The following is an 18526-nucleotide window of genomic DNA, read 5'->3' on the forward strand; positions in this document are numbered from 1 at the left end:
ACCCTTATTTTCTTTTTATTTATATTACAAGTAGCCCTATACAGAAAAGAGATAGTTAGATCATACTTTTAAGAAATTTTTCTGACAGTGTAGTGAAGTGTGTTGCATTTTCCTAGCAAATGGAAGTTAGATATTTTATTGTCGTTGGATTGGATTTTCTACAAGAATAATGAATTTGTAGAATTATCATTGGAATAAAATAATCTTGTTTATATGATTAATTTTACTCAGCATTATTCCAAATAGAAAAATATAATCGATCAACATTTTAAAAATAAAAATTCTTGTCCATCTTACAAATTTCACTTAATATTGCAAATTTTTTTCTGTTGATAAGACATTGGTTTATAGACAAAAATGAATCGAGAATTTCAAACATCGTGTTCGTCATTCAAATCATAGCAATGGAATCACAGTAGCATTGTAGCATCATCATCATCAGGTTTGACCCATTTGAATTGAGTAACAATGCTTCAGCTAAAATATAGCTGACACAATGAGTTTGCATCGGAACTACGGTTACCACCTATTTCCTCTTGCGTTTCAAATGAATAGTTACAATAGAAGCTTCCATTAATGAACCGTGTAGTATTTAAAACGATCTGCTGAATATTTGAAATTACTGAATGGTTTGATTCATAGAATATATTGGATTCGTTTTTTCAAAGAGTCCTCAGATAATACCTACACTCCTAGATAATACCGTACCTCCAATATTTCTCCAGAGAATATAGTTAATTAATGTTCATACACACAATTAATGTATAAAGAGTAAAATCCATTAAATATATTCATTATGCTTCTTTTTTTTATTGACTATTTGGAAATAATTTATTTATCTATCATGACTGGTTATACTGTTCAATAATTCAAAACTCTACCCTTCTTCTAATTCTCTCTTTTTGTGAATTATTAATTATTTGTCATTCTACTTTTCGTGTGTGATGATCATGCTCGCTGAAATCCTTGGTCTGTGGCTATCTAAATGTCCCAAACCGTAGCTAAGGTCAATCTATAAGCCCATCCTTAGCGGGTGTCTTCCAGTGTTCCAGTCAACTATTCCTGTTATGAAAACAAACCACAATATGGGTCCTTTTTCATGGAAATTTAGTATTCCTCTACAATGTTAATATGTTCAGTTATTATTATTAATCCACTTCTATTGTGAAAAGCCTTTTTCTATAATATTATTAAACTTCTGAACAGTTACTGGCCTTCAATATCAATTCAATCCGAACAGCATAAATTAGATTTATTTAAAATGTTTTGCTTCTGTTGAATTGGAAGCATGTATGCTATCAATTAGAATTGATGTCAGTTTCAAGTGAATCTCACTATAGTGAGGTCCATGTTATAATGGCAGTGGAGAAAGATAGGAGAATAACGTTTCCGATCCTCATCTATCTAGTTAATGCCTATAATAAAGGTTTATTGATAAACGTTTCATTCTCGTTTAAAATAGACAATTATATTTTATTAAGCAGGAAATTATATTTTTCAATAATTTCATAATAAAGATGAAATATTTTGTCAATTAATTATTAATTCAACATTCTTAAAAGACGATCTGGCAACAGCGAGAAAGAGATAGCGCTATCCGCTTTGTTGAATGATGGACAAGGATAGTAATACAATTGCTAATCAAACACTGCCATTATAACGTAGACCTCACTATAGGTACAGTTCAATCAAGTGTGAATTTCCAACAATTTGTGGAATTTTGGAAGTTACATAAGTGACACAAGTACGAGTACTAATAAAATACCCATGATAGAAGAGAGGTCGAACTACACCAAAAGCTGATGAGTATATGATTGCGTTAATTCACTTTTGCCGAAAATAGACGTAGGCGTGAAGACTCGTCACTCGTGCCAGCAGAAGCCATGGGGTCCGTGGGTGTTGCTGTAGCATGCATCAACATGATTTATTGACACACAAACTACACTGGCCAACACAAATTCGCGGCCCAACTCACTCTGACGCAATATTTGCAGTCTGCGTCAAGACGCTGAGTGTCTGCGGAACATAGCTGTACGAGGGGACCAGATTGAATCTTTACAAAAGATGTTATAAGAGAAAGATAAATAAAGATTTATAACTGTAGAGCAATGTTATAAACGGTAGATATTGCATCAAGTCAATGATTATACAATAATAATAGTTAATTAAATAAAATTACAATTAAATGTTATTAAAACCTCTTAAGACTTGATAAAATAGCGTTTATTCGTTTTTTCATAACTTGGCAATTTTCCCTGTTGATAATACCTGCTGTATTCAAGAGTCTTCAGAGGAAACATTATTGAGAAATAAGTTAATTCTAACTCAATATTCAATTCTTCACACCAAAGACTTTTACTTGAAGATAATTCTATACAATGTTCTATCTTAAAGGTGATTTCTATTTCAATATCCAAATTTTCACTCCAACGATTTCTAATCATAAAAATCTTCAGTGTTACTGGAATTAGCCGTTTTAATTTAGAAAGCTAATTTAGAAAAGGCGTTCTAACGATAATGATCCTGAAGAATGGAAATTATCGCTAAACTTGTAAATTCTTGAAGCATAAAAAATAGAGTTACGTTTGAGAGCTACAATATGAATGAAAAATATGAAATTATTTTGCTGCTTTCCTTTTATAAATTGAAATAGTATTAGACCTGACTGTGACCTGTTGCCTTAACAAGATGATTGTTGGCTCTCTTATTGTACCAACTATAGGCCACCGTACTCTTCACAGTTCGTGATTGTAAAACCTTTTACCTACGAGTAAAGTGAATTGTAGCCTGTTGTAGATTAATCAAGAAGAAGGAACAATGAAGCCTTGCAAATTTACATTAATGAACGGAAATATCGCAACCCTGAAAACCACGAAAACTTTAGGTGAATGATTAAACAAATCAAACCTCTGTTATCCCAGTCATACAATTATTTATTCCAAATTTTATTAGTAAGTTCTGAGTTTTTTCAATTCAGACTACGTCGTGTATTCCACAATACATGTTCGAAACTATTATCTTTCTGTAATATATGTAATAGAATTTCAATAAATTTAATATTTCGTCTTGGAAAACTACATTTTTTCAATAATACAGGGTCTTTCTAAATGATGAACCCATTTTCAAAAATTGGTATTTATTAAAGTAAGAATGCAAAATGGACAAACTTTATACCAATGGAAAGAGAAAGTTTCAAAGTCTTTTTTAATACCTTACAAGGGTTCAATGTGGCCTCCGGCAGCTGCACAGCAAACATCTACGCGGTAGCCAAACTCGTCCCACACGCGAGAACGCGTCTGGTGTTATTGAGTACACGGCAGCAGTGATACGGTTCCGCAGATCGTGCAGCAGCCGGAGACCATATTTAACACTTGTTAAGTATTAAAAAAATGCTAAACTTTCTCTATCCATTGGTATAAAGGTTGTCCATTTTGCATTTCTACTTTAATAAATACCTATTTTTGAAAATGGGTCAATCATTTAGAAAGACTCTGTATTATCGTTGCGGCATTTTGCGTCATACTACACTGACAAAATACACGAACTCAACCGCATGTTTATTCACACACACATACTTCCCGTTCCACCCATAAATCATCTTGCATCATAAAATGAATCTGTGAATAGCTCATTCCACACCATTAAACTGGGAAAACATCTCTTAGCACCTCGCTCCAAATGATAGAGTTGAAGCTTGAAGTCGTTCATAAATGCTTTATCACATAATATATTCATCACATTTTCAGGTGATTTTTCAGTTGCTAAAAATTAGCATAAGAAAAGAATATATCGCTGAAATATTTATGATTCTCGATTATATAGGAATATCCCTTTTCTTAAAAAAGTCACCTATATATTTTATTTAATGAGTATTGTTGTTTATGTTCCAGGTCGCTGGAAGGAGAGACCCAGAAATGGAGTGGGAAGCCCAGGAATGGATTGAAGCTGTTATTGGAGAGAAATTCCCCGGTGGTGAGTTACCTAATAATTATAATGATTACATTTTATTTTGCCAATAATAAAAACCATTATGAAATTTTGTTTTTAAAATATATCCTCTCTCTTCTCTAAAATTATTTAATAATAGATCATCTTTTGTTAAAAAAGAATACTGATTTATTGATCCTTCAACAACTTTTTGTGAGTTTGGTTATATTTTCATAAATAGCCACATTTGTTGGCAATTTTTCAAATATCGGCCTGAGTAAAACATCTAACCGTCGATTAGTTTTCAACATTGTGTGAATGAGTTTACTCAAATCCTCTCTGCTTTCTGTTCTTTCATGGGAAATCTGCCAAGGTTCTCCATGCGCCAATATTGACTAACCACCACAAAACCGTTAAAAAATAAAAATAATGTTTGCATTATGCTTCAAATATTTTGAGAATAGATGTCAAATAATATCATTCTTAGAGCTGCTTTAAAATCATCAATTCAGAGCTGTTTTCATAATATTTGTAAGAATTCATTAAAAATACAACAGTTTCATCAAATAAAGTCTGAGCCAGCCTACATTGTGAGTAACGGGAGAATGACTGATACTATATTAGAAAAATAATCTTGAAATAGATCGTAAAACAGCACTCTCATATTACACACGGTTTTTATTTCAAAACGTCAGGCTTAATAGAAGTGACCTATGATCAATTAAAATTGGCGTAGACAGCTCATTGTAATTGCAGCATTACAGCATTACAGCATTGTAATATCAGTCGTCAATATTAATGAGAGAAAATTAATAAGATATTGGAATAACTTTTAATCAGATAGGGCCTAGAGACTAGAATAGAAAAATGAACTTGTGCCGTAAAATTTCAATGGTGAATGGAGAAAGAAACTTTTAGTGAGCAAACCATTTTTACTCTATTGTTATCAGATCAATTCATTCTTAGCTGTTTCAACCTTGTCAATACTTGGATTTTTAGAAACCCAAAGTTCGAATAATTTGATTTTTTTTCAAATAAATTATCAATTACCAAATCAATTCTAGATGTCATATATGATGGTCATTTTTCAATACTAGGACTACACATAACAGTCTAGGAATCTGAATCCAATTATTAAAAGCTATCACCTTCTACTGACATCTTTGGAATGCTTTCGGACGCAATGTCCATCTTAACAGTGTTGAAGATTGATACTATTCAAGATGTTGAGTGTTGTAGATGGACATGGCGTCCGAAAGTGCTCCACAAAAGTGAGAAGAAAAGTACAAAAGTAAGACTACTGTCATAACTTGAGTATTGAAAAGTAATCATTAAAAAACATTTCGTAATGCAAATAGAAATATCGATAGTGTCTTGATTCAATCTTGCTCTCTATTACTTATTAAAATACTAGTATTATATTATTATTCTCTAGTGTATTTTGCAGTGTATTATACTACCTGTAAATTTCCAGTTCTTGTTCATAAATCAATTGATAATAATCAAACTATTGTGTTTTATTTCCAACTAGGAGTAACATTCGATGACGCCCTCCGTGATGGTGTTATCCTGTGTAAGTTGATGCAGAAGCTCCTTCCAGGAAGCATAAAGAAGATCAACGTAGCTGCTGGAGACTACAAGAGCATGGACAACATTGGACAGTAAGTAGACTTAGACTCGAATCTAGCTTAACATACAGTAGCAGATAAATTTCTGCAATAAGCAGATTCAAATTGGCATTTTTTGCTGTTCAAGATTCTGTAAAACATCATGATAAATAATATTTCAAAGTTGCCGACATACTTTATAGTAAACGCATACTATATAGTAACACTATCACAATCATATTCTAGAAAATAGTAACAACTAAATTCTCAATTGTAGAGCGTTTGGACTCAGTGGTCGCGCTGATAATCTATAGCTTGGATAAGTTGAGTATCATGCGCCAGCTACTCCCTTTGGAAGGGTCACCAGTTGAGCCAAATCCAATGAATATGATTCATGAGTTGAAAAATCATTCCACATGTAATATCTATTTCTCATTGGTTCGAAACTTACCTAAAACTATAGATCCACTTATTATCATCCGCCTTATTACCCACGCAAGAGCCTGTAGCTCATGTGGGCATCACCCTCAGCAAGAAAATATGAGCTACGGTACTCTAAATGAGTCAGGAATCTATTTTCCGATGTTTTTTCAAGTATTTAATAATAATATGTTCTATCGCCATTAAGTGAAGCTGTTATTCATAGTGGGGGGGTATGACTCTCCAATACAGAGTGTTTGAAAAAGAACTCCCTAGTTTTGATGAGTCATAGAATCTATTATGTGTCATAGTATTGTGAAACTTCAGTTTTTCATTATGCTAAAGTTCACTCATTTCTATTGTGTATATCAACTTCATTTGCAAATCTGATTTGATGCAACCTTTGATTTTAATGATGTTAACTTTGATCTTGGTACTAGCTTCTTTTATAACAGTCTATCTTTACAATGTTTTTTGTCTCTTTCAACTGGTGTAAACTGATCAAATTACTATGAAAAGTTTTGGAAAAAAATTCAATCTGAGCGAGTAGTCAGTCTATTCTCAAATATACAGGGTGATTCATAATTATGGTAAAATAATTCAATACGTGATAGTAGAGGTAAAAATAAGAAAAAAAGTTCTTATAAACATATATCCATAAAAGCTACATAAGCGAGCTATACAGGGTGAAAGATTTCGCCCGGAATTCAGTACCTCTGGTGAAATACACCAATGCTGAATTGTTTGGGGACTAGTTTTTGAAAAACTTATGCTGGATTTATATGGAAAAATATCTGAAAAATTGAATAAAACTAGTCTGGAAGCTGTAGTGTGAGTAGTTTTTGAGAAAAAAGTTGAAATATGCAAAAAATCTAAGTAGAAAAACACAGACTTCTACGTTTGATGCCCAATAACTTTCTTTTAATGACCAGTAAACAAATAACTTTTCGCAATAAAAATTGTAGAGAATTTAATTCTGAAAAGAATGATTTAAGCTGTGTAAACAAAATTTGAATAAAAGTTGAATAAAATGTATTCTTATGTAGTACATTACACCACACAAATTTGCTGTTTTATGAGGAAAGAACTAATAACTCATAGGTTGTAGCTGATTGCAAATAGAACATGGATTTCAATAACAGCTGTTCCAAAACAGCTGATTTATTTTGATTTAGATAAGAAAATATTTAAAATAAATTTTAAGCTGAAAATTATTTTCAGAAATATTTTAGCTCACTGTTGAACAAAAAGACAAACTGTAAGTAAGGCCTACTGTAGCCGCGCTGTGTTTTTTGTTTAATCTATTAACCAGTTATTTGTAACCATTTCACTTTGCTTTTGTGTTAAGTGTTAATTTTTTAAAAAATGGCATGTAATTTTAGACATTATTCATACTCCAAGTTAGCTGAAATGCATTTAATGTATGGAATGGGACACTACTGTAATAGTACTGAAGCAAGACGTTTGTATCAAGAGAACTTTCCTAACCGAGTATGTCCAAGTTCAAGGTTTTTTGCCACTATTCATCAACGTCTGTCTGAAACAGATTCTTTGATATCCAAAGAGCACATTTATGCAGGCAGACCCCGATCTACTATGACTGTTGAGTTAGAAGAACAAGTTCTTAATGAAATTTATGAACATCCAGAGAAGAGCACAAGAGAATTATTGTCAGTGCAGTTTAATGTCAATCAATCTATTATTTGAAGGATACTAAAAGAGCAACAATTACATACATACCACCTCCAGAAAGTTCATACTCTATTGCCACGAGACTGTATTCCCCGTGCTGGTATTTAGATGGTTTTTAGTAAAACTTGTTTACCCAAACTTTTTAACAACCGTTTTATTTACCGACGAGGCACACTTTACAAGAACAGCTATCGTTAACGTCCACAACCAACATATTTGGGCAGCTGAGAATCCTCATGCCATCAATCCTAATCTTCCACATCAGTTTTCAGTAAACATTTGGGCAGGAATCATAGGAGATCATCTACTTCTGTTCGAGCTTCCTCCCAGACTTAATGGCATAATCTACTAGTCTTTTGGTATGAGTTCAATGTCATTTAGATATGCTACTTTCATATAAAAAGAAACTTTTCATAAAAAACCGAATATTTTATCTGCAATCAGCTACAACTTATGAGCTATTAGTTCTCTCCTCATAAAACAGCAAATTTTTGTGGTGTATTGTACTACAAAAGAATACATTTTAATCAACTTTTATTCAAATTTAGTTCACACAGCTTACACCATTCTTTTCAGAATTAAATTCTCTACAATTTTTATTGCGAAGAATTATTTGTTTACTGGTCATTAAAGAAAGTTATTGGGTATCAAACGTAGAAGTCTGTGTTTTTCTACTTAGATTTTTTGCATATTTCAACTTTTTTCTCAAAAACTACTCACACTACAGCTTCCAGACTAGTTTTATTCAATTTTTCACATATTTTTCCATATTAATACAGCATAAGTTTTTCAAAAACTAGTCCCCAAACAATTCAGCATCGGTGTATTTCACCAGAGGAACTGAATTCCGGGCGAAATCTTTCACCCTGTATAGCTCGCTAATGAAGCATTTATGGATTTATAAGAACTTTTTTTCCTATTTTTACCTCTACTATCACGTATTGAATTATTTTACCATAATTATGAATCACCCTGTATACTTCACTTTTCTTCAAATAACTTTTCAGTATAACATTTTTTAATGAATGCAGAATGTACATTGTTATTTTGTAAAGTAAATCCATGCTACTTCAATATTTAATTTCAGGTTCCAGAAGGCATGTGTCAAATACGGAGTTCCAGACGTTGATCTTTTCCAAACAGTTGACTTGTGGGAAAGGAAGAATATCTTCAATGTGACAAAAACCCTCTTCGCTGTTGGAAGAACTGTGAGTTTATTGCTGAATATTACTGCTGGATAATCTCCTAAAAAATGGAGTTACTTTCAACTTTTATATTAAACTTTTTGCTCATTCACAAAAAATGCAACATACTAAATCATTATCTTTGCTAAGTCCGTTCTTTGGACCAAAACGTTTGTATGAGTTCCAAAGGAGTCACCCTCATTGAGATTATAGGAACTAGAAAATAATTATCCTAATATGAATTGAAATTTTATAATTTAAATATATTCTCTCTTCAGAATAGGATCTTTGATAGTTCGATTTAGAAATTGAACTTTTCAGTGAAAAATGCATTGCAATTTGCAAGATCAATCTTTCTGTCATTTTATTATGGAAATCCCATATTCCCATACTGTAAAGCGATACTAGATTGAAATAGATCTACATCAAAAAGACAATGAATTGAGAATTTTAACTGACTAATTACGTAAATTAATTTCACCCAATTTCACAAGTAATCAAAACTTGATTAAGAGACAAGTCCATCGATTAGTGTGATGTGTAAAACTAAAAATATACAGTCGTCTTCCATCAGCTTTCAATGTTTTAATTCGTTTTTTAATGTCTAAAAGACGTTTTCATTGATACAAAATATGTAAGTTTATTACCTCGAACAGTGAATTCTGTAGTTTGTTCTTTTCTAAATAATTTCCTCTGACAAGACAATCGTGCTGCATCTAATTTTTGTACTGGTACAAATCTGTTTTTGGCTGTAGTTCAATAATTTTCAAATTGTTTCTGTCACTCACTGTTTTCAGTTATTGTGATATTTTCGCTAATGAATGCATAGGCCTATGTATTTGCATAAATGATGCAAAAATCTCTTTTTGGAAAAAAGGCGTCGTACTCTAATTAATTATTATAGTCTATATTCACCTATTCACAATAATACTCCATTCTGTTAACAATAATGAGTTCTTGAAACTTGAAAGTCCCCGAATCCGTAAAAGAACAAATTGTTTTTCACATTCAAGTAAGCTTAGCCCAATTGACTGTATGAGAGAATCCTCATTGTGTGTATCTGTAGGCTATAAGCTCACATCGCAGTTTGTAATCAATCAAGAAATCATCATCTTCAACTATTACATAGTAATATAAATCTTAATTATTATGCTATCGTATTATAAAAGAGTAAAAATACAATAGAATTATTTTCTTGAATATAATCATTACGGTTCGTTCATAAACTCTGCCAGCAATATGCATAAAAATTGAAAATGAATTTTAGTTTGCTTTCTTATTCTTATATACATATCAGTAGCCCTAAAAAAGAGAGTGAACATTTGCTTACGATGTATTGAATTCATTTCTAAGATAATTGTAATTTTTGGCATAAATTGAGCTTTCGTTGAACTTATTTGCAGGCCTACAAATACCCACGAAGTATTGAATCATTTCTAAGATAATTTGAATTCGTGGCATCAAGTGTGTTGGACATGTTTGCAGGCCTACAAACACCCCGAGTGGAAGGGACCCTACCTGGGACCAAAGCCCTCCGAGGAGAACAAGCGAGAGTGGTCAGAGGCCCAGCTGCGGGCAGGCGAGTCAGTCATCGGTCTGCAGGCGGGAACCAACAAGGGAGCCACCCAGGCGGGGCTCAACATGGGTGCCAGCAGGAAGATCCTGCTCGGAAAGTGATCCATCAACACTCATTTCCATAGCCGACAGGCGACCAATAGCATAAGCTTTCAATATTCATGTCTCTTGTATTATTCCTTGTCATGTCACATGTACCCACACTTTAACTCAAAATACAGTTCTACTACTCGAGGAATAGACTTTTAAAAACTTGTTGAGTAACGTTGTTTGTTATGTGGAGTTTTGATTCTATCGTAAGGGTTTTCTAAAATTGTCATAATTTGAAAGACAAGTAAATCACTTGAAAATCAACAACTTAGTTGTAACAGTTTGTGGTTTAAAATTTTTATTCTCAATCCCAGGCTATTTCAGCTAGGTTTTTCTTTTTCAAGTGATATATTTGTTTTTGCAAATTATTTCAAATTCATTATTATTCAACATTTATCAACAAATATCTTGTGTTACCAATCGAGATCGACGGTATAACTGATTTTTATATTCTTTCTTCATCAGCAATAATTATTATTTGTTGATGTTGTAAACCCTATAAGATGTTTAGTATAAAATATTGATATAACTATTCCTATCAACTGATAAACTTTTCCTGTGAATGTATAATTTTGTTCTATTTATTTATTTATTGAAGATGTAATAAAATACCGTTTTATGTACTATTTTTTGCGTTATTTTATCCATAGAAGTTTCTGCATTTTATAGTAAGGAGTTGTAAGTTTTTCATGATTAAAAAATAGTAATAATTATCTCATATCTTAATATAATTAATTAATTATTGATAGATTTGAAATTCATAGCACAGGGTATGTATTGGTTAGTACTTTGAGTGTATGTTATATATAACATAATAATATGAATCAAGGTACCTAGAATACATTCTAGGTACATTGGTTGTATATACAGTAGTGTGTTTGAAGCATCAACTCAAAATGTAACAGATGCTTATCTACATCTGTAGAATATTATTATAAATAACTCAATAAAGAATTCACCTATCGTTCAATCACATAAAACTACACAAAATCATTTTTTTATATTTCTAAACTCTCAACCACTTAAACGAAATTTTAAAAATCTCTTAGTCGATTCTCAGATTGTTTTACCTTCTACTCATATCAATTCTGTAGACCTTGAAACAAAATGATACCTCATTTGAGATAGTTCTAAAATATTTACTAAGGGATGTGCCGAACGTTCGAAACTGTCTCCATACAACAATGACATAATGACATGAGCGTTTTTCAAAAATCTTTATGCATAATAATTATAAGGGTATCATTAAATTATATTTACCTTAGAATATCGTCACAGTAATACGGTACACAAGCGGAAGAATCGTCTAGTTTTTGAAGAGAAATATTCTTCAAACCTACTTTATGGTAATCAATCATCTCATTATTTTCAATATATGGATCTCGAGCCATATTCCAATACACGTACGGTAATAATAAAGGATGATAGCAAAATTATGTCAAATATTTCATACAATACAGTATGATTGTGGATCGTGGTTCATGTTTATGAAATGAGAACGTTATAAGTTATTTGAAAACAAATACATTTATTGGTCATGATGCTAGTGTGGTACAGTATTGTCATGTTTATCATCATAATTATTAAAAATCAATAGTTTATTCAATAACAAATTCACACGTTAATTATATGTCATGAGAATTTCTGTTCCATTAAGATAGAAAAAGTGTTAGTTGAGAAAAGCATAAACTTATAACAAAGAGACAATCAAAAACCTGAAAGAGCGGAAATTGATTAGAAAAGAGCTATTTGGGAAAATGTAAAAATTATTGAGAAAAATGTATTGTAGCAATACTATCAACATCAATCAGTAAGATCACATCACAAAAATTACAGTTTTTAGGAAATTACAAAAATGTAAGCATAGGCTAATCATATTCCAGTTTCTGGCAATAGCTCAGGTCGTCTTTTTATAGGCCTATGAAACTTTCTACTATAATACAAAACTATTCCTCCAGCTTTTAAATTGGGACACTCAAAATTTCGACATCGAACTCAAATAATAAATTGTCGGCTTGAAAAAAGTGTGAGGAAACTCGCCAATCTTGTCAAAAACGAACTTCTAAATTTTCTGGATGTGATTAATGGAAGTTACTGTGGAGGTGGTTGGAGAAAGTGTTCGAATAAATCAAGCCACCTTTAGGCAATGGTTTTGTGAAACCGAACTTGTGGAAATAATTATTCAAACCATGATTAAAGTGAAGAGGAACTGCTGTCAAAATAGGGCCGGAATCTGCGGACGATCTGGTCTCAAATAGTTGTAAAGGAACTGTATCTTCGTTATCATTACTCCTACCAGCGTTATTATCACAATTAGATTTGTATGGAGCAAGATAAAGTCCGCCTAGCATACTTTCTGCAGGATTTTGAACTTGCTCATCAGCCACCCTGAAAGCCGGTTGGATGAAGTCGGTTTGTGAGAGAGCTGCACGGGATTTATCAGCATCAGTGTTTGTTTCCAACAATGTTTTAGTACAAGGCGGTATATGGTATGGACCTCCTGTATGTTGAGTATTTGTGCCATACTGAATATTAGGTCCATTGATGTATTGGGAAGCTCCTGGCTGGGAATAGTATGGAAATGGGTATTGTTGATTGACAGGAACCATCACCTCACCAATAACACCTCCATGAGGTGGATAGTTGGGGTGGATTCCTCCTCCATATGGTCCAATGACGTTGTGTCCTGCAGAGACCCCTGGTGGGTATGAGCATCCTCCGATCGATTTCACTCCAGGATAAGGGTAAAGGCCTACTCCTGATCCAGATGGCGGTCCTCCATAGATCTGAGTGAGTGGCACATCCACCTCTTCGTGAGTTCGACTCAGGCTGGCAGCTAGCAGCCATATCAGAATGTGTGTTACCTGTCAAAAATACATTGAGTTGATATTACAAGTCCATAAAAACTTAAATAAATATTTTAAACTTCAATAAATATTGAGTTGATATTACAAGTCCATAAAAACTTAAATAAATATTTTAAACTTCAATAAATATTGTATTCAGTATATTATAATTTTTATAATAATTATTTGTATCAGAATAATTTACCAATAATAAAGCTGTATATTTTCATGTCTTTTTGAGATTAAGTGCGTATTTTTTTATTTGCTTTCTTCTAATTTGATTTGATTTCTAGTTCATCTAAATACCAAATTTCTGCTTTAAAATTCAACTCAAATAATGAACTATTGATCAATTAGAAACATGGCTTTTACTAAGGAAACTACTGTTTTCACTATAGATTACCGTGATGGATAATATTTAAGAATAACTAGAAAACTACTGAAAATAGAAAACTATTTTTTGAATTTTAAAATCGGCCCATCAGAATACAAAAAAAATAATTTTGGCGGTAAACACAGTTCCTTCACTGAATTTAATTTCATTCGGACTTTGCCAGTCCAGTGTCATATCCTGAAAAAAATTCGGGGAGGGGGGATCATAACATTGGCATAGAAAGCACCTAAACGTTGGAAGAGGGAGAGATGGACTGGGGGTTCTCTCCCGAAAGTTGTTATAATATATCTTCAATTTTGGGCGATTTTATGCAATTTTGACTAGAACTAACATTTCATTCAAGTTTTTATTTCTTTTGTTCAGTAGACCACTTGATTTTGATTTTCCCTTGAAAATTTCATAAGCGTATGGTTTTTAGATTAGAAAAATTAATAATAATTTCTCTGATTACCAATGAATTGCAACCAGAGGAGTTTATTGACAAAACATATACATAATTGTTATATTATACATACAAAATTGCTAATACCTTAGAGAAACAATAGCATAACTATTAAAATAACTACGCTATTGTTTCTCTATGCTAATACTAAACTTAGTTCTAACTATGATACCCCACTATAATTATATGTGTTATAAGACATATCCTGTAGTTGAATCATTAGATCATCGAAATTATTATTAATACTTCTGATATTGAGGCTAAAAACAGTTAGGTCACAGTTTTCAAGTGCATCATGGCGTTCTTGAGCATCTTCAACCAAACTGTCCTGAATTTCATCCAATCCATCCATAATTAAATGGTATATGGGATATTTTTTATTAGTCGTTCACTTGTTTAAAAAATAAATAATTATTTTGTAGTAGCCATTAATGTGCTATTAAATAGCATGCTATAATTTTTTAATTCAGCTAAATTGCTGCAAAGCAGTTTTTAAACAAAATAATTTTAACATCATGTAGGTTATTTGAAAAATTTGGGAATAAATTAATTCTATAATCTTGATATATATGAAATTGAATGAAATAAAATCGTTATCTAGCTATATAGATACGATGTACGGTGTAGTATTGAGATAGGTGAAGCAAGCATTATAGTGTTAGCTGTAAATTGTGAAAAAACAGTAAAGTTGTAGTTTATGAGTTACTTAGGCCAAAAAAGTATTCTTCCATCATCATGAAATTTGATCAACACTGCCTGTTGGCTTAATCATATCATGCTATGCTATTGCAGAAGATAGTACCTATTCAAATGATCAGAGAATGAGAACTGGAGTTTGGTTTAATTCTTAGCTCCTTATTCAAATAATATTGTCTAAATAATCAACATAAAGCTCGCTTTTAACATAATTATTAATTATAATCTGGAATAATAAAGCAACTTTGGAAAATAATTTGAATTCCAAATCGAAAAATATAGGCTGTATGGTGGATAATTGCTGCATTGTATTTTTATTTAAAGAAAAATGAAACATTTCTTGAAAAATCTGCTTCAGCAAGTGGAAATTATCAGAGAAAAAATTAAATATGGATTAATTCGTAGTTGACTTAAGTTAATTGATGTATAGATTGACTTAATTTCTCCAACTTATTCATTCTTGAAATAATTAAAACTTTTGAAGAGAATTAACTCTTTTCACGATGTTTCATAGGATAAACAATGATTGTTGGTACTTACCATTTTTGGAATCATGATGAGTGGATTTGATAATTGAAGAGAAGAGAAATAAGACAGGTACCCTTCTTGATAAAGAGCCAACTAGATCGCTGTGAATGAGTGTAGTCTCCAATTCAGATCACTGAGTCGAACTAAAGTCCAAATTGAATATGAACTGTTGACAGTTGAATTAGGTAGTAGTAGGCCTACTGATTTGAGAATGATAAAAATGCTGACAATCGTGAGTTCTTGCCCTAGAAAATATGGAATCAACATTTGCTGCCGAATTCTAAACCACCTAATTGTAAAAATGAATATGAAGGATTTTCAACATTTTCAATTATTATTTTTGGAAGATTGAGGCCAATACTCTACAATAAAACACAATGCGTTTATACAACATTCTCGTGGCCAGTAATATTCAACCGGTATAATTTGTTTTCTATTTCTAATCAGGACTATAGAATTAAAAATAAATCAATTCATTTATTTAAAATATGCTCTCTTTCTTCAGAAATAGAATAATGGGCCTATTCCTCCTCAAGAATAGACTACTTTACATTCGAATAACAACAATATGTTTAGAATATTTTTAATCATAATATTCATAACTTTTGACTTTTTTATTATTTTTCTTCTACTTATTTAAGTTGAGTGTTTGGTTTAGATTTTTCCATTAGGTACTTTTATTTTACATTACTTTTTCTCGTTACCTACTTATTACTTTTATTTTCGGAGAGACTTTTTTATTAAGTCTAAAACTTTTCTCTTCTAATGTGTTATATGTACCTAATTACACTGTATTATTTATTGTTCATTTGATTGTGTTAAGAGAGCGAATATGGAATTTCAAACACTCCTTGTACTTTTATATGTATTTTTCAATAATAGCTAAATGAATAATTTTTCAGAAATATGCAACAAACCAGTTGATAGCCTGAGATGAAGAAGAGAACTATAAACAAGGACTTGAAATATCATAAAAAACCATCATTATAATCAAACTTTAATATATCACGGCCCGGTTACACAACAAGTCTGTTCAACTTTAACGGTTATAAAAATATAGACTTTTGTCCTACCAGGCCTATTTATTGGGATATCAACATTAATTCTTATGTTTCTCAATTTGAACAAAATTTGTTTAAATACAGTAGACTATCTTTTAGATGACAGGTAGAGTATTAAGAAGAGGTGGTTGGACTCATCAATTTTCTTATTTTCTACCAGAAAAACGAATATTTCCAATATTCGAATTTAAATAGTCTAGTTTTTATCTCAGACCTAAGGCATTTACAGTTTTGCACTAGATCCAATCTCCTGGATTATCATAGAATTTTGTATTTGATTCTCTTCACCTTGCTTGAAAAACCATATTTTGATCTGATAAATTCTTACCTATACAGATTGTTGACCGAGCGAAGTGACAACTAAAATTCAAGTCGACAGTTTGACATTTCTCTTTATGTTTAAATGTTAAAATGTTTATATTTTGCACATTTACAGCTAAACGCAGCAATAGATTTTCATGAAATTTGGCATGTATGTTCCTTTTTGAATTTCGCGTCAACGTAAACATCAGGTTTTTTTTTAATTTTGCATTTTTAAGGATAATACAAAAGGTCTAGTGGATGGAGTGCTTGCGTAGCAGCTCAGAGATCCCGCGGGTTCAAACCCTCTCATTATCTCTCATTAGAATTGCAACAAGTGAATTTTTTCGAATATTATCGAATATTATTTTTTTCGAATTTTATCGAATATTCCGTCTGCGGAAATAGACATAGCATTTTTTCAAGTTTAAGCCCTAATAAAAAACTACAGAATATTTTACTTAACAACAGATAAAATTACATTAATCTTGTTTGAAATGTTTTTCTCTTTCCAACAATACCCTTGAAATTGAAATTCGACCAGTAGTTTTCGAGTTATTGAGTATTTGATGACCGGAAGTAGGCATATTCTGAAAATATCGAAAAATCGATATATCTCGAAAACTAAGGTCGTCGATAGGAAAAATGTTTACTGAACTTTTTCTGTCAGAAATGTTGTGAAGAATCTATGGCAAAGGCTGTTACAACCTTGGTGGGACACTCTGTATAAGTTCCATACTACTTTAAACAGCTAGTCAGAAAATTGGCTTTCCAAAACGGGGCGTAGTCGCAGTCACGTTTAAATTAAATTTCGAAAATCTAGGAAATCTATCACAAAATAAAATAAAGGGAAAATACTATAAAGTTTCAGCTATTTTGAATTATTTAGGAATGTTTACTTTCGTCAAGGAAAAACGTTTTCAGTTATAGATATGAGAAAATGAAGATTGTCATAAAAACTGCTACTACGCCCCATTTCGGAAAGGAAATAACTTTCTGACACCAGCTGTTTAAAGTGTAGAACTTGGCTACTTCTCGAGCTCGGAAACCGGCCCCAAGTTGTTCTCTGTCTACTTATTGCAACTCACCTGTTGGTCTCTCAATCGCATTATTGTAGTGAAGTACGGTACTTAAATATAGAAAATGTATGTGAGTAAGCCTAGACGCTTTATTAGACCTTGAGCCACACAGGAGAGACATGATCTTTTCTCTGTGAGCCAAAATTTTACTAGAATTGATTGAAATTACGAAATTACGCCATATAGGTAACAAGCACTGGTTTTATTTGTCCATTGAAAATGGCTCCCTCCACTGAACCCGAAAGAGTTCTACAACAGACCAACTTTATCCAAGATAAAACAAAATCACAGGTATAGTTAATCTGGATTAATTGCAACAGATTAATATACGGTAACAAATATAGACAAGAATGACTATAACAACGGAATTTTCACTCAGATAGTGTACGGTTTCCTACAGACTTGAGGGCAACGACCATGCGCTTTTCACATTTCATTAGCTTATATATGCACCTAAATCTACGTTTACACCAAAGTTATTAACAAAATGTTAATTTCTCCGTCCTTATAGATTATTCTATTAGATTGAACATAACTTATCATACACATGGTGTAAACGCAGTTTTACTGTTTCTATAAAATACAGATATAATCAGCTGATAGACAAGTGAAATGCGCGTGTTCGTGGCGCTCAAGTCTGTACGCAGCTCAAGATGGTACACAACACTACCATCTAATAACTGAC

The 18526-nt window shown here is 32.0% G+C and overlaps 2 protein-coding genes across 6 annotated transcripts in view; one reads left to right on the forward strand and one right to left on the reverse strand.

The window, feature by feature from the left end:
* The window catches only part of LOC111055720 (muscle-specific protein 20), a 42420-nt gene extending 31299 nt beyond the window's left edge, over positions 1–11121 (forward strand). For 4 of the 5 annotated variants that reach the window (XM_039421109.1, XM_022342990.2, XM_022342989.2 and 1 more), the window contains 4 exons: positions 3891–3972; positions 5459–5588; positions 8734–8854; positions 10316–11121. In XM_039421109.1, coding sequence (XP_039277043.1) covers positions 3891–3972; positions 5459–5588; positions 8734–8854; positions 10316–10507 — 525 coding nt within the window. In that variant the 3' untranslated portion in view covers positions 10508–11121. Of the gene's footprint in view, positions 1–3571; positions 3747–3890; positions 3973–5458; positions 5589–8733; positions 8855–10315 lie in introns of those variants that run through there. The other variant, XM_039421111.1, reaches the window with a different exon arrangement.
* An 882-nt stretch (positions 11122–12003) lies between these two features.
* On the reverse strand, positions 12004–15658 carry LOC111055716. The gene is made up of 2 exons (XM_022342986.2): positions 15414–15658; positions 12004–13359 (listed from the first exon to the last, which is right to left on the reverse strand). Exons 1-2 carry the CDS (start codon positions 15426–15428, stop codon positions 12577–12579), a joined length of 798 nt encoding a protein of 265 aa, XP_022198678.2. The 5' UTR covers positions 15429–15658; the 3' UTR covers positions 12004–12576.
* Between the last annotated feature and the right edge of the window lie 2868 nt (positions 15659–18526).

The sequence above is a fragment of the Nilaparvata lugens genome, chromosome 2 (assembly GCF_014356525.2).
Source record: "Nilaparvata lugens isolate BPH chromosome 2, ASM1435652v1, whole genome shotgun sequence".
NCBI lineage: Eukaryota > Metazoa > Arthropoda > Insecta > Hemiptera > Delphacidae > Nilaparvata > Nilaparvata lugens.